Source organism: Echeneis naucrates, chromosome 23, assembly GCF_900963305.1.
Source record: "Echeneis naucrates chromosome 23, fEcheNa1.1, whole genome shotgun sequence".
Classification (NCBI taxonomy): domain Eukaryota; kingdom Metazoa; phylum Chordata; class Actinopteri; order Carangiformes; family Echeneidae; genus Echeneis; species Echeneis naucrates.
In genome coordinates, this window is record NC_042533.1 from 8913180 (window position 1) to 8929696 (window position 16517).

A 16517-nucleotide genomic window follows, 5' to 3' on the forward strand; every position below is an offset into this window, starting at 1 on the left:
TGACATCTCCATTACTTTCCTGTTGGTAGTGTTAGGTGTTCAATAGACATTTTATCAAACGCAGTAACTCCGAGCAAATATTTCCATTTGCAATATTTTCCTTATGGATCATTTTTAATTTTTTGCATGACAGTGTGACAGTATCAGCAAATGAGGACATCAATGGCATTTGCCAGAACCCCTTACAAAAATATAACAGGGTCATAATATGATATAGCTGTACATCAATGGATGGGTCTCATGTTGTGTAGCTTGGCTTATCATCGACTTGATGGTACTTAATGTTCCATGGCTACAGCACACTATTTCTGCATCAGAACACATTATACCCGTGCTGTCCACAAGGTGATATCTGTCCACAGAAGGTTTTAGCTTGTCTGTGTGTGTGTGCTGGACTGCGCAATGTACAACGTTACATGTCATTATGGTAATATAAGTCATCAATCATAGTGCCATTGAAATTGATCTTTTAAGGTTAAATCTGGAACACCAATTCACAAAAGCACAGCAATCACAACACTGCATCTGACATCCTACATACCATTTATCAAACAGGCTGCTAATATATAATATTACAACAGATTAGTCAAAATGTATGTGCGTGCACTGGTAAGTGTATAAATTTTTGACTACATCGGACCTAATATAAGCCTTTTCACACTTATCAATTAGTTATTATTAATTATTTTTCAAAAAAAGCTGATAGTGGACATTTCACACATGCAGCGCACACCTGTATGCCATTTCCTTAGAAATAATCTATTGAGGGAAATGTAGTTTTCAGACCAACCATGTGTTTCTGTTGTTATCAGTGCTTGAATGAAGCACTAATGTCCTTAAATCACTCACCTTAACATTTGTCTGTTTGTTTGTGTGTATGCAGCATTTGAGTTGTTGCGAGAAATGGAGCAAATGATTTAAAGAGCAGCATGCAGAGTGAAACTATGAAGACGAGCGCGTGAGAAAGAGAGAGTGCGATGATCAGAATGTGTGCTGAGAGTATCTGTTGTTTAAAGCCGCATTTGAAGACATGAGTCATCAGCTCGCACACAGAAGGTGCGTTCACCCCAGCATTATGGATGACACATTTACAGCAACATTTTCAAAACATTTCATTTGCACTTACATTTAAACCAGCAGTAGTTCATCTTTTCTCAGTTCAAATTCAGGTTCTATGTTTCAGTGATGTGGACATATACTGGAACCATGCTCATCAACACCAAGACAAGTCTGTTTCTTCACATGTAATCCTCCTTCTCCCAGCGTGAGTCGCTTGGTGCTCAATTGTCACACTTCAAATGATCGAGTGAACATTATTTCCTGTGAAGGTTTATATAACATTGGTGCGGGGGCAACTGCAAGGACTCATGGGTGTTAAACAACTCTGACTGGTGTTGACCTTCTGTTGCTATTTTTTTTTTGTTTGTTTGTTTGTTTGACATCATTTTTGACAAGATCTTATTCCTTTCACACTAGCAGCATGCCTGAACTGTTTTCATATATATTCACTCTGAGAATATATATGAAAACAGCACTATGTAGGAGTGTAATGCCACATTAACTCAACACAGGAATTGATTCGTTGCCAGGCCACCTGACATCAAAGCAGCCCAACACTGATTTTATATCTAACTTTATTTGGTAACAGGTACTAGGTTGGTTATACGTTTGGGCAAACGCATTATAATAATGACAATCATTGTGATTATTATTCATAATATTATAACATTAGTATGGGAGACAGTGGAGTTGGAAGCTGTAAAAATATAAAATTTTACCTAGCGAGAGGTTACAGTCATTTGAATTTATCCTGTTCTGGCCTCTGACTGGTCAAAAACGTCAACCTCCTGGTCAAATAGTCAGAGAGTTAACTTTTGAGGATGATGGAAAACGGTATTGCAATCTACCCAAAAGTTATTTCCAAGAATGGCATGTCAAGTGGTGAATGAGCCAACATTGCAATCCCTAAGAGCCAGTATTACAGTTTCAAGAAAGAAAGAAATCCATAGAGGCCGGGTAGAAACCATCCAAAGGGAAACCTGCACAGAATAATAGTCTGATAAATGGTACCAAAATGTTTCAATGCTGTACTCTACATTTCAGCAAGTAACATTTCATGATTCTCCACTTCCCAGCCCTCAGCCGCCTCTCTTTCACTCTCTCTGTTATCTAGGTTGGAGTCAGTAGGTTTTTGGCTGGCAGACGGGCCAACAGATGCTGATTTGTTAAACCTGAGAAAGCACAGCGAGACTCCTGAACGCTGCCCCATTCTCTGGCATATTTTTCTCTCTGAGCCCATTTTGTGCTGGTGTGGGTTTACTGCAGAACAGAGCGGAGGGAAATCAAGTGACTAAATCTTTGTCTCAGGTCCATCTGCTGTAGGGAGGTGAACGCAACTGGACTGTGTTCACACTTGACAAACCGCTGACTAATCCAGACCAATTAAAAGACAAGCACATTAAAGTTCGGCAATAGAGATAGAAGTCAAATCCCTCATTTGTGAAACCGTGTGTTTAATGAACAATGCCATTATCATCAGCACGGCTGATCACGGAATGAGAATCCCTTCCGTGAAGGTGCACAGCCGATTTTAAGGGAGTGTACAGCATTTCTCACAATGGCACAAACAGATTCATTATTTGAATCGTAATTTTCTCCCCGTTGGCACAATTAATGAATCAGACTTTTCATCGTCACAGCTCAGTGGGACTGAACAGGTTGGTTATTAAAAAGTCATCACTGCTTCACTTGGTGATCTCAGGCAAAGGGCTAAATTAGATTGGTAATGTATGATTGCCCCCAACTGGGAGTTGTAATAAAAGTTCATTTCCATGGAGAAGCAGAGGGTCCATATACATTTCATCTTATATAAAGCAGAATAATCTCAACTAAGAGCTCTGTCCATTTTTAATTAAAAAATCTGTCCCACGTTGAAAAACCTCATCTTAAAGAATCACTTTTACGAAATCCTGTGAGTGTAACTGCCACACGAAGGGCATTTTCTGTGGGTCTTGTATTCAGCATTGGGATCGTGTCTGCCATGTTGACAGGGGATAAAGTAGCTCAACAGCTGTTTGAGTTTATCCCTGTGAAATGGCACAATGTCTTGGCAGATGAGGCATCGTCCTTGTCTTAAGAAGATGGCTTGCCTTTGGAGCAGGAAATGACTATGACTGGTGAATGCCACTTCCTTTTGGCATTAATCAATGAAGGAGAATTTATTTTTTCATTCTGTCTGTGCAATGCTGAGTGTTTTTCCTTTCTTCCCTAGAAAAAAAAGCCACAGGATTTAATGGACATTGCTGCTGGGGCAGAGAGGAACAGGGAAAATGCTGTAATGTTCTTAGATTTGGTACGGTGTCTCCCCTTGTCCTTCAAAAGACAGTTTTTCTGTGACACCACCATCCAAAGAGACTTTATCTTTGAATTTGGTTAAACATTTTCCTCCCCTAAAAGACAAGCAAAAGTCAACAAGTCTTCAGGTGCTATCTGCATGAATCCCCTGCTTCTCTCTGCTTCTCTCTGCCTCTCTTTCATCAAGCTCTCCTACCATTTCTTTCCCTCTAAATCGAATCGCAGGTATTTTTTCCCCAAAAAATTTTATTTCAGCCTTGATGGATATACTAAGCACCAACAGCTTTTGATTTAGGCTTCTGATGCTGCCTGCCTCTGCTAACATCACTTTGGGTGCAGTGCTCCATCAGAATTGATTTCTCTGAAGATGAAACTCTGATTGAGCAGACATCTCTTGGCGGCCAATGCCCTCCATGCGTATCTTGGACTGTTTCAACATATAAAGGAGGACATTGATGTTTACTATTACCTGGCTGGCAATGTGAACCAGCAAATGTTAAATGACCCATTTTTTATGACCCCTGTCTCTTTTATGTAAAAATGTTTCTATTACATTTCCTCTGAGCCAAACTCTGCTTTGTCAAGATGAAGGACACACAAAGGATGACTGTAATTAAAAGGCTTCATCTCTGACATTTCAGTGACATCACAGTAATGCTTACTACAGAGTTAAATGGATAAAATTCCCAGTGAGCTGCAGAGCGGAGATGGATTTTTTATCATGTCCGATTCTCTTTTTAGGCTTTTCAAATCACACCTCATGGTTTCATCTGTTACTCTTTGTACTCCGAGAATGACTCTGCAGCACACTATTTGCCTCCCATACCAGTGTTCAGTGCCAGTGCTGGAAGTATTGTGCCCTCTATGTAATGAAGTAAAAACTAAGGGTGTCAAGGTCGAGATGGTGGAATTGTGTAGTGCATTCAACCTTCACACCAGAGCCCAAAATTCACACCACATCTCAGGCAAAACATGAATGTTTTTCTTTCTCTTTTTTTACCCACTTTGATTATGATTTGTATCCCGATCATAAGCTTAAAAGTTCCTATTCATGTGGGGTCAGTAAACAGCTCCTGAATACTGACTTTGCTTTAGAATATCAATGGAAATTAATATTAATACAATTTGGACAAGCTCAAGTGTGTGTATGTGTGTGACACAGTGCGTGTGTGCATGGTTTGTGTAGCAGGCACATGCAGGTGGTGAGGACGTGTGTCTGACATTAGAATGAAGGTAGCCTCTGCATAATTCAGATAAACCTGTCTCCTTCAGTCTCCTATATCTTTCTCCTAACTCTTTCACTATTATCCTCATCTAACCTTCTGCACTTCAAATGTAATTCTCCCCCTCTCTGTCTTTCTCACTCACTGTCTCTCTCTGTCTCTTTCTAAAAATCTTTCCTCAAGAGATCATAACATATCTACACCAAACATGAGCTCTAATCAAGTTGTGTGCAGTTCATCTTCAGAGTTGGCTCATTATGCCCACTTTTTATACACACACACACACACACACAATCACATGGCTTTTGGAAATAATTTCATATCACTGTATGCTTCAATTATGCATGAATGCAATCTTAAGACTTTAATTAAATAAATGTGGTAACGCCTTCATTATATTATTTGTCTTCTTTATCCAAAAATAAATGAATATTGGAGGGAATTAACAGAAGCTCTAATGACCTCTTTCACATCAACTGAAAGCGTCTGCTGTGAACAGCTGCTTTATCTTCCCTTGTGCCATCCACCTGCTTTATATGTCAGCAGCAATGAACACACACACACAGTCCTCCATCAATCCATTTTCAGCTGCATATCCAAAATCGCGTTGTGGTGGTAGCAGCTTTAGCTTTCCTAGGAAACCTCGGCTAACTCTGACTGGGGGATCCCTAGGCGCTCCCAGGCCAGCGAGGACACATAATCTCTCCTCCACCTGGTCCTGAGTCTGCCCTGAGGTCCTCCCACTTGGATGTGCCAGGAGCACATCCCTAGGGAAACGCCCTGGTGGCATCCTTATCAGATGCCTGAACAACCTCAACTGGCTCCTTTCCATGCAAAGGAGCTGAGGCTCTACTATAAGCCTCTGCCAGATGACTGAGCTTCTCACCCTATCTCTGAGGGAGACCCCAGCCACCCTGTGGGAAAAAACCCATTTTGACTGTTTATATCTGTGATCGTTTTCTTTCAATTATGACCTTAGGTGAGGGTATGAACAAAGATTGACCGTTAGATCGAGAGCTTTGCTTTGTGGCTCAGCTCCTTTTTTGTGATGATAGTGCGGTATAGCAAATGCAGCACCACACCAGCTGCCCCAATTCTCCAGTCAATCTCATGCTCCAGAGTTCCAGAGAACCCGGTCATACAGTATGCCTTCTCCAGGTCTGCAAAGCATATGTGGACTGAGAGATTCTGTTGTATTCCCAGGCCCCTTCAAGGATGTTTGTGAGGGTAAAGAGCTGGTCTGTTGTGCCATGACCAGCATGGAATCTGCATTGTTCCTCTTCAACTTTCCTTTCAAGTACCTTCAAGTAGACTTTTCCAGGGCAGATGAGCAGTGTGATGGCCGTGAAATGGGCACATACCCTCTGGTCCCCCTTCTTGAAGAGAGGGACAACCACCCCACACTGCCACCCCTTGAAGCATCTAAGATCCTAAGGCCGTAGGACGCCTCTGCAGCTTCAACAACGGAAACTTTGAAAATCAACCATTCAAGTTCAATGCCAGCAGGCCCCACTGGGATATGGGAAAAAACCCTTGAAGACTTCTTGGACAGGGGCCTACACCAGACGTTTCCATTTTACGCACTACTCCTTTGGGCTTGCCAGGTTTGTCTCGGGATTTCCCTTGCCACATGACCCAACTCAACACCAGATGGTGATTCGTTGACAGTCCTCTTCTTTTGTAAAATCTGACTGTACATGTTCACATTATTTGTGGAAAAAGAAAATTCAATCTTTTTTTTTTTTTTTGCTGCAATGTTCTTTCTTCTGGGTTATAAATATAGCTGGATTGGGATCAATCAATCTGCTGCCAGCTAAAGAAGAAACTAGAAGTGCAGGAAGTATAAAATTATGCAGCAGGCATATTCTCCACGTTATACTGTGTGGTAACAGGGCACATATTGTAAAAAAGGACGATAGTCTGACTGCATTAGCATTATTCAAAGAGCAAAAGAAGCACAAGTAAATTCAAAATAGATTTCAGTTCATTTAAAAAAAAAATCATAGATTATTGCTTAGGACAAACAGGTGATTGCACATTTATTTCAGTGTTTTCTGCTAAACAACTGTGTTCTCAGTTCTCAGTTGTGCCTCATGTCAACATCTGATCAAAGCAGCACACACATGTACATTCAGAAAAAAACCCAACACATGCTTAAATAAAGCACACACATGCATGCATTAGATTGCTTTAGTATTCCCTCAGGGTGTTGAGTAAGCCCACTTCTTCATGTTTCCCTGATTGTTACATTTATCACACTACATCAGTAGAAAATCCAAAATAAACCTTTTAGCAGGCTTCTCCTCGCTAATGCAGTAAAGAAGCTTCTTATCCTAGAGGCCAATGGGTTTATCTTGGTCTACAAAGCCAATGATACGGAAACCTTTGTAGTGCAACTTGCAGGCCTGGAGAAAGTAAAAGGTTTTTCATTGGTATGAATAGTACACAAATAGTTTTACAACTGTGAAATTTTTACAGATAATATTGTGATTTTGACTCATCCAAATGATGCCATATACAGCAAGTACAATAATATTTATTGAACAAAATCATGCTTATTCAATTATAAAAATCAGAAGGAACTGGGTCGTTTTTATTTATTTGTTTGTTTGTTTATGTATTTGCTCTGTGTACTTTGCAATCTACAACACCACACAGTTACAGCAGAAGAAGCACAGATAAAAGTAACCTTAACCCTAACCCCAACTTAATAATTTAATACATATAATTTCCTGTCATTGTTAAAGCGATGTAACGTGTTTTTTGATAGGCTTTTATTATTATTGGATCGAGGGTTCCCTGCCCGAAAGCGAGGGCTGAAGTGTTTTGACACTTACAAGCTGCCGTAGTTCGTGCTAGAACCCGGAAGCACAGCGGCAGGCATCTAAACAAAAAATGTAAGCAATATTTTGACGATTAAAAAAAACAACAACCTGCTTTTATTTCCTTCACATTGCTCGCTTTGAGAGTTTTTCCAAAGACTGTGACTTAATTTTTAGATGGTTGTTGAAGCAGGATTGAAACGTAGATAGTCGAGTTATCGAAGTGAAGGAAAAGTCAGCAGGGAGTTAGCAAACTTCACGGCTACAGTGCCACATCGTCAAAAACAGAGAGCTGGGCTTCGGTCATTTCTTGGTGTTGTTCATATGTTGTCAGGCTTTTGTTTGTACATACGTTTTCTTGGTTGTTTTATTCTCAATCTGAATGAGTTACCGATATTTTTACTGCCCCGTCGAGTGAATCATACTATCGGATACTCAGCAGTCCTACAAGTCACTTCTGTAGTCAAAATTACGCAATTAACGTAAACTAGTCAAAGTTCCAGACAGGCTTATGAATGAAAGTAAAATGAACTGACGTTCTTTTATTTTACCACTCTATCTTTTCTTAATATGTGCAAGTGAACTGTGTATGTTTAGCTCGTCTGACAGCAGGAATTTGTGACATCAACTGAAATAACCCTGCGGTTTGAATTTTTCACAGGGGTTGATTCTGCAAAATGTCGTCAAGAGGCTCAGTCCTCCATTCGCAAACCAGTGCCAGTCTAGAGGAGATGACAGGAGGAAACCATCTGACCTAGACTTTGACTACGTTTGGATAAGTTGGGGTATTTTTATTTATTTTTTGTCCGCCATGGCTCGTAAAGAAGAGGAGCTGACGGGCAATGGACCCAAGGAGGTTGACATGTTTACATCAGTGCGTTGCCTGGGTTACCTGTCCAGCATCAACCTCCTTGTGGCGGTATGCGTTGGCATGTATGTACGCTGGGACGTGACAAGCGAACCAATGATTCTGGTCATCTTCATCCTGGGCCTCTTTGTCCTGGGGATAACCAGTATTCTACATTACTACTTTGCTATGGAGAAAGCCAGTCTCAGTTTGTTTCATTTGTGGGTTGGCTTTCTACTTGGCCTCCTGTGCTTCCTCAACAGCCCTGCCTTGGACAAAAATGTCACAGAGTTGGTGGCAAACTATCTCTTCCTTGCCAGTCTTTGTATGAAAACAGTGTGGGCTATAACTGAGCGAATATGCAGTTCTGTCTGTTACAAACCCACTTTGTTAACATCTGTGGAGTTGCTGGAGCTCTTGGGATTTGGCGTTGCCAGCACCACCATGCTTCTTCACGAATCAGTGGCTATAATAGGCTTGGTAGTGGCCTTGGGGGCACTCATTGTGGACCTGAGGATGAAATCCCTCCTGGCTTTACCCAACCTAGTCTGTTTTGCCTTGGTTACGTCTCTTGTGTTTTTCCAGGCCTTAGGCATCACAGCCAACCCTTATGCCTTAGGCTGTTATCTGGGAAGTCTACTATGTGAACCCGTATTAGATGTGTACTTCAGTGGGCTTGGACCCACTGACCGCTGGATGCCGGTGTTCTCTCTGGGGAAGGTGTGGAGAAAGCTATCACTCCTACCTCTGAGTCTGACCGAGTTGGCCTTCTTTGTCCTGGCTGCCTTAAAGGTACACTTGCCATGATTGTCATGTAACAAAATGTATATATCTATTATGTGAGTCATTGGGAGCTTTAGAATAATTTTAGTCTCAATGAAATATGTTTTTCCAATGATGACACAGCATTTATCATAGCTCGTTTGAATACTTCATGACTTTGTTGACTGAAATTTCTCTCTTGTTTTCATAGCTGGGCCACTTGGATCTGTGGTACCTGGTGATCCCAGGTTTCTGTCTTTTTGGTTTTTTCTGGTCCATCTGCCATATAATTCTACTGATCACAATCTGGGGGTTTCACACCAAGCTTAGTGAGTGTCAGAAGGCCTGGCGGGCCCAACGTTCCAGCAGCCGCAGTCTGGAGCAAGTCATGGCCTCCAGGGGTATACGACACTTCTGCCTCATTTCAGAACGGCTGGTGTTCTTCTGTCTGCTGTCAACAGTCATAATGGGGGCTGTGTCCTGGCAGGTAGGAGGCAGTAGAGCATTTATTGCTTAATATCAGAAAACATAACATAAATAGTCGTATATAGCAGTATAACTAAGTTTGAAAATTATTTAGACAGTGTCAGTAATTTACTGACTTTTTTTATTTACTCCTTGAATGTCATCACATATTATTAGTTATCTCATATAGAGACTATATTACTAGTCATATAAAACATGAACTAAAATCTCATATATGGGAAGGTTTCTGCTGTAATTCCTGCTCTTATAGTTTCAGCATCTTGAGTTTCATGACAAGGCCTCTTTAAACACATAATACACTCATGCTACCAACGCAGCAGAGAAATGCTAGTGGCAGTGTGTAGCTGGTCGATGCTCCCCAAGGTGAGGCACTTCTGTTCTCATGCGGAACCAATTTAATTAGCTCTTTAATATCCCTATCTACTTGCATAAAGAGCAGCAATAACTTATTTAGCCTTATTAGACGTTTACCTTGTAAGAGTCTCATGGGCCTGGGTCCTAATTTGAGATCTGCAAACTGTTGATGTCAGTTGCCTCAGAAAGAGAAAGCTGTTGGCAAGTAAGTTACTTTGATTCTTGTAGTGTGTAGTTTTTGATTATATTTATATCATTTTTATTATTAGTATTGTTTTCTCTTATATTTTTCGCTGCCGTTGTTGATTTACACTGGCCAACCATAACACACAGAAATTAAACCATGTTGTGCACTGTAGTGCAGCCCCAGCAATAAATGCACCTTTGTGAAACGAATGATATTTAAAGATGTGATGACTCGATTCAGGTGATGGTCTGACGTTTTACGCTTCATTCCTTTAGGTTGTATGGAAGACCCTTTCAGATTCCAACACAAGTTTATTATTCTAATTTTTTTATTTGTTTCTATTATATTATTGTTTTAATATCCTCTGTGGAAATCTATTTCAAAGTGTGGATTGCAAACGTATAGAAGTTTCTTCCTGAGCTTTTGAATGCAATTCTGCCAAGAGCTGAGCAGCACATAAGTAAACACAACTCCCAGAGTTTGGGGTCAACTAAAGCAAATCAGTTCTCCACCAGAGAGGAGCATTACCAGATTGTATTATATTGTAAAGCCATCCTTTACACTACAACATGCCTCGTCTGCTCAGTATACTGTATTCAGCCTCTAGAGAAGATAGTTTATACATACTCATTCATAAATGTTGAGGGGGAAAAGTGGAGCACATTTTCGCAGGCATTTCCTGGCAAGTTCAATATATTTTGCAAACTCAGGTGTGACTCTACTTAACCATGCAGTTATTGATTAGCATTCTCGGATACAGTGCCTCGCTATGAAATCAAAGTGGATTTTTGTGGATGCTAAATTACATTGCATACCGTCACAGTGACTTAAGAAATTGATTCCACTTCAGTCCTTACAGTGCTTTGTACCACAAGATCTGCTTAAAGCGAGTGCAGTGTATTAACCGTGTGTATGGGCCAGAATTTAATTTAGTTTTTCAGTGGTTGGCATTAAACGTGAACATATAAAGAAAAGAAAATTCAAGTAGATGACAATTTATAATTGTTTTATTGTACAGACTCAAGGCCATAGAGTACAAGCTTATAGACTGCTATAATTATGCAGTTTTAATGGATGCTCGTGATGTATATTTAGTCTGCTGTCATACAGTGCATTGTCTCTATTTAGTTAGGTCCTGTCATGTTTTGTCCTACAATATTAACACTGTGTCAGTTCCCATATTGTATAACTGTCTTGCAATGTGCCACCGCCAATTAACTGGATTGCTTTGGTACACGCTGTGAGCGGACAACTAAAGTGACTCAGATTCTTTGGCTTTTTGCAGCCCGACAACGGTCTCTTTCTCAGTGCTCTGCTGGTGGTGCTTCCTCTGGAGTCCCTGGCCCACAACTTGTTCCATGAGCTAGGCAGCTGCCTGGGGGGAACCTGTGTTGGCTATGCCCTGGTCATACCGACTGCTTACTGCAGGTACTGGAGAGAGAAACACACCTAAATCGGTCTGTCAATCAGGTTTTTTTTAAACATCTATAATAATGAACAGGTGAAAAAAAAAATACATTTAGAAACCTGAAAAGTGCCTCGATCATGCTTTCCAACTCCCTCCACGGTTCATACAAAATCAACTGGCTAAACAGGGCGATAACTATGCATAAACATTCTGCTAATGTATGGGCCCTTAAGGGATCATCCTCACGCTCCCTCCATAGCATACTAAGTTGTTCAGCTGCAAGCCAGAGGCTGCTCCTGATGCCCCTCCCATCTCCCTTTCAGTTGGCCAAACATTTTTTGAAATAGCTAAGTAAATTTTGATGATGCCAACACATTTCCCTCTCCTTCTAAACAGCAGAAGCCAGCCAGCAGTCATGAGTTAGTGTTTACATTTTCTGTCAACCCTAACAGTGTCAAGGAGTCTGAGGATTTTTATAGTTGTGTATATGATTATGAGTACTCTCTATACACTCAACCTTTTTGCTGATTGTTAGTTTTAGCATTTAAATGGGGTGTTAGGCTTACTATGGTTTAATTCCACATGAGATTTTGAATGCTGGCCCATGTCCCGTTGAAGCAGCAGAGGCTCTGCATGCAAGACCGTACGTGCATGTCCGTCGGGAGAACTGAGAGCATGATGAGAATGTAGCATTGTATAGTTGGCTGTTTGATGGCTGCAGATCATGTTTTAACAATGACAAGAAGCCCAAAGGGGGATTATAGAGATGGGGTGAGAAGGGGAAGCCCCCAGGATAAACCAGGGTGCGTGAGACAAAGGGAGGAAAACACAAGGAGAGGACTAGGGACTGAAGCTGTAAACAGCATAACAACGGGTAGTGGTAAAAGCCACAAGGGACAGACATTCAAGGAAAAGGGAGGAATAGTGAAGAGGGGGAGGGTTGGAATTGTGAGAGATCTGTTGTTGAAAAGGACAGGATGTTTTTTTTTTTTTAAAGGAAAGACAGAGTGTAACAGGGGAAAATGTGGTCTGAATCTCAAACTACAAGCATTCACTCCCCTGGGCGTCATGAGATCTGAAAAGATTAGATGGATTTAGTGAGCTCACCAAGCCATACAGAGGTTGCAGCATTGTCATTTTCTGACCAGGTGTAGTACATCTTCAAAGCAGCAGTTTAATTATGTGTGGGGAAAAAATGGTTCATTTGATACTAGAAATGGAATATGAAAAAATATAAAATGCAAAACCATCTGAACACAGGAAGTGTCTGCGTCAATAACAGTGATCACATCGCACGCCTGAGGAATACATCTGCTTCGGCTGTCAACAAATAACAACTACTTATCTGTCCGCAAGCCAGAAAATCAATCCTATCTCATCCACTTTAGATAAACTTTCAGCTGCCCTTGTCAAGGTGAGGTTGAAGGTGACAAAAGGGGCAGAGGGCATACCATGATGGTTGAGTAATGCAGATGCCCATAAGAGTGAAGTATGACTTTGTCAACAGCTTGGCCATGAATAACATCAAGTCCAGCAACAGAAAGAAAATGTATAGGTGAAGTGAATAGCTGGTAGCCATGAGTGCCCTCTGTGTGGTGCTCTTATGTCACATGGCTTCACACACAATTAAAAGAATCACTTTACTGTCCTTTACTGAGTTCTCTCTAGTTGCTCTCCATTTTCTTTCTTTGCTCCAAGAGGCTAATGTAATTTCCTGCAGCAGTGATCCACCACTCGTATCCCTTCTATCCCCTCTTTCCTATTTCCTCTTATCCTCGCCTCTCTTACTCCTCTTGCCTGATGATGCAGACAGCTACTCCACCTCGATGTGTCAATCCTTCAGCTTCTCACTCATTCATCTCTAGTTTGCTCACACACCATTTCTTTCCTTCACTACTGCTTCTGACTAGAGGCCTAACTTGAATTTTTCTTAGAGTTGTTATGAAAAGTTTGTTGTTCCTCCCATTTTCTCACCTCTCCCTCTTGTGTCTCTCTTCTCTGTAGCGCTAATGGCCAGCCCACTCTTTTACCACCTGAGCAGGTCCAGCGATTGAACCAGCGCTCTACAGACATGCTGAACAATGTGCAGCGCCTCTTCTCCCATCACATGATCCAGACGTTTGGCTGCGACTACTCCACCAGCGGTGTTACTCTGGAGGCTGTGCAGACCAAACTGCGTGACTTTCTGGACTATTGTACAGCAGATGGGCCTCGTCATGACACCTATCTGATTTTCTACAGTGGGCACACACACAAAGGGAGCGGAGCGTGGGCTCTAGCTGGTGAGTTATACATCAACATTATTAGTTTTACTATTAATCTTTAATGTTTTTGGCTCATCTTCAAATTTTCTAGAAGATATTCAAAAGTTAAATGTCCTTTGTTACTTTTTATTTCTGTGGATGGATTAGGGGCACAATCTTAAACTTAGACCAGTAATTTTCTTATTTCAGCTAACAATCATATGTTTCATTTGGCTTCAATGTGGTTATAATAATATTCCTCCAAATGATCTTTCTACCAGCAGTAGAGTTTACCTATTATTTCAGTAATTCCCAGCATGGGGTATCTGTAGGAGGTATTTCTCCAATTTATCTACCTTGGAAAAAGTAGAAAGTAGATTCTGGTTTGGTCAGAATATACAGCGAGTTCACAGTAAACAGGTTTACAAACCAGCAGAAAATTCAGCCAGTGCTTCCTGAAGATTTGAGTCAAAGATGAATACAACAGAAGTTGAAGTATAAATTACAATTTATTTCAGAAGCACGGTTCAATTGTATTCTCCTTGCAAAGTGAATTTGCATGACAGCCTGATTCCCGTTCTTTCCATTTTCTTCTTCTCCCAGTCAGTGGATGGCTGATATGATTTACAGATCACACAGTAAAGAAAATAGAAAAAAAAGAGCTAAAACTACCGCGAAGAGCCCGTCACAGAATTGCGCTTCCTGTAGAGACAATTCTGCCACAGTTGCAGATGATCTGCTGTGACATGAGCCTTCCCTTCAACAGAAAGGAGTATCACAGCAGGTTAACGCCGTGTCAGCTCCAGCTCTTCTGCTCAGAGATTACTTGACACATTATCTGTGCGTGCTGCTGCAAACGGGGGAAAAAAAATCCCCATCAAAGAGATAATCATTTCCCTGTGTTGCCATCCTGAAAGGACACTTTTAGTCAGTATTCAGTGGATAATTCTACACATATTTGAAAAAGTTGGGCAGAGATCCAAATTGGGAACCATCAATTTTCAAGGTATATTTTCCTATCGCTACACAGCCTTTGTACAGGAGATTGTCCAGTGTGACATTATACAGGGATCCATTAAAAAATACTTAGTTTTTTATTATGTTTATCTGGCGAATTGCTGTTGTAACATGTCTCAAAATTACTCCAGTGTATATTTCAAGGAATGTGGAGGGACACCAGTTTCCCATCCAAATATGAACCTTCATTAAGTTGTTCCTGGCCAGCAACAGAAGCAATTTCTCCTCAGTTCTAATTTATGTTCCCTGCACTTCCCTACAATAAGTCATGTTATTGAAATAGCAGAAATAATTCAGTACATCTTTTGGCAAGGTAGCGCGGCTCTGGTCTCTGCACTTTGGGTCTGCTGTCTTTCTTTTTTTTTTCTCGTGGTTGTGTGCAGGTATGATGACAGCTGTAAAACGGACAGACAGTCCTGCAAGTGAAAGTTGACAAGTTTGATCCCTGCAAAGCCGCCGTCTCCATCAGCATCCATGTGCCCTCATGAAATGTCCTTGAACACATCACTGCACCTATAGTGGCTTTAAAACCATGACTATAAATCCCTACATGTGAATTTGTAAAATCATATGACTGTGAATGATGCTGACACACGGCAGATGTAGTTTGTAGAAAGACATTTAATTTCCAAAAAACAAGGATAAGTACTTGAATAGTAGTATTTTACCGTGTTTCCCCACCACCCCCTCTATCAGTTCTTCTTTCCTCTGTCTCTGTCCCTGTTTCTTCTCCTTCTCACCGTCTAATCTCCTCCGCTGCCGCAGGAGGTGAGAGTCTTCATCTGACCCAGCTGCTGGAGTTGTGGAAGGAGAAGAACGCCGGCCACTGCTCTCGTCTCATCCTCGTCCTGGACACGGAGAACTCCCTGCCCTGGGTGAAGGAGGTGCGCAAGTTGGAGGGAATTTATGTAGCCATGCAGGGGGCTGAGCTGTCCACCTCCAGGGTTAATCCAGAAACTGGAGACATCCCTCTTTTAGGCGACTTCACTTCTCAATGGGTGGAGTTCAACTGCAACTCAGACAGTAACTCCCAGTGGTCAGACAGGGGGAGGACTGTGAAGGCTTTCTATGCTGTCTCCAAACGCTGGAGCGACTACACACTTCACCTGCCTACTGGAAGTGATGTCGCCAAGCATTGGAAGACCCACTTTCCAACGGCTACATATCCCATGGTCCACCTGTCCAACTGGTGCTGCGGTCTTAACCTGTTCTGGCTGTGTAGCATGTGTCTACGCTGCTTCAGGCGGTGTAAATTAGCCTGGTTCCCTCCTGCTATACTGGACACTGGACAGGGCATTAAGCTGGTGCATTCATAGTTATCACAGGGAAGTTGTAATATTCATTATTATGGGATATGTTGGATACCAAGGGTTTATACAAAGGAAAAGAATACTTTCACATATTCATGCACATAAGTAAAAACTTGAAAAAAAAAAAAAAAGTAAAAATATGTTTCTTTTGGTGCATGACTTGATGTGATACAGAGTCCCTCGCCAAATAACCTGTGGCATGCTGTGTCAGGCAGGCTTAACAATAAGATACTATAATCACAGTTTGCTCTGGTTTCTTTCTAAATTATCGGCCAAAACCCCCAAGTGTTTTTTTTTGGGATATGTGTGCCATTGTTGCTTAATTGTGTACATTTTAAACAACATTGTGCCTTAAAGATGCATTTTGGCTCCCCTTTAAAATAGTTGCTTAATTATTCTCTCTTCAGTGAACAGGAATGTTGTCTAGGAATGGACTGCATGTTGACTCTATTATTTATATTCAGAGTATTCAGAGGACCGTCTTAACTCTGTGTGAGGTGGGAG

The 16517-nt window shown here is 41.3% G+C and overlaps 1 protein-coding gene across 1 annotated transcript; it reads left to right on the forward strand.

Moving 5' to 3' along the window:
• The first annotated feature begins 7421 nt into the window (after positions 1-7421).
• Positions 7422-16205, forward strand: tmem168a (transmembrane protein 168a). The gene is made up of 6 exons (XM_029495559.1): positions 7422-7474; positions 8061-9038; positions 9220-9495; positions 11321-11463; positions 13448-13725; positions 15469-16205. Exons 2-6 carry the CDS (start codon positions 8211-8213, stop codon positions 16017-16019), a joined length of 2076 nt encoding a protein of 691 aa, XP_029351419.1. The 5' UTR covers positions 7422-7474; positions 8061-8210; the 3' UTR covers positions 16020-16205.
• The last annotated feature ends 312 nt before the right edge of the window (positions 16206-16517 follow it).

What these genes read in the sequence shown, in the direction of transcription:
- tmem168a (XM_029495559.1), top strand. Translation starts at nt 8,211, where the DNA reads ATGGCTCGTAAAGAAGAGGAGCTGACGGGCAATGGACCCAAGGAGGTT. An exon ending in ATACCGACTGCTTACTGCAG is followed by an intron (nt 11,464 to 13,447) that starts GTACTGGAGAGA and finishes TCTTCTCTGTAG; the next exon opens with CGCTAATGGCCAGCCCACTC. An exon ending in CGGAGCGTGGGCTCTAGCTG is followed by an intron (nt 13,726 to 15,468) that starts GTGAGTTATACA and finishes CCGCTGCCGCAG; the next exon opens with GAGGTGAGAGTCTTCATCTG.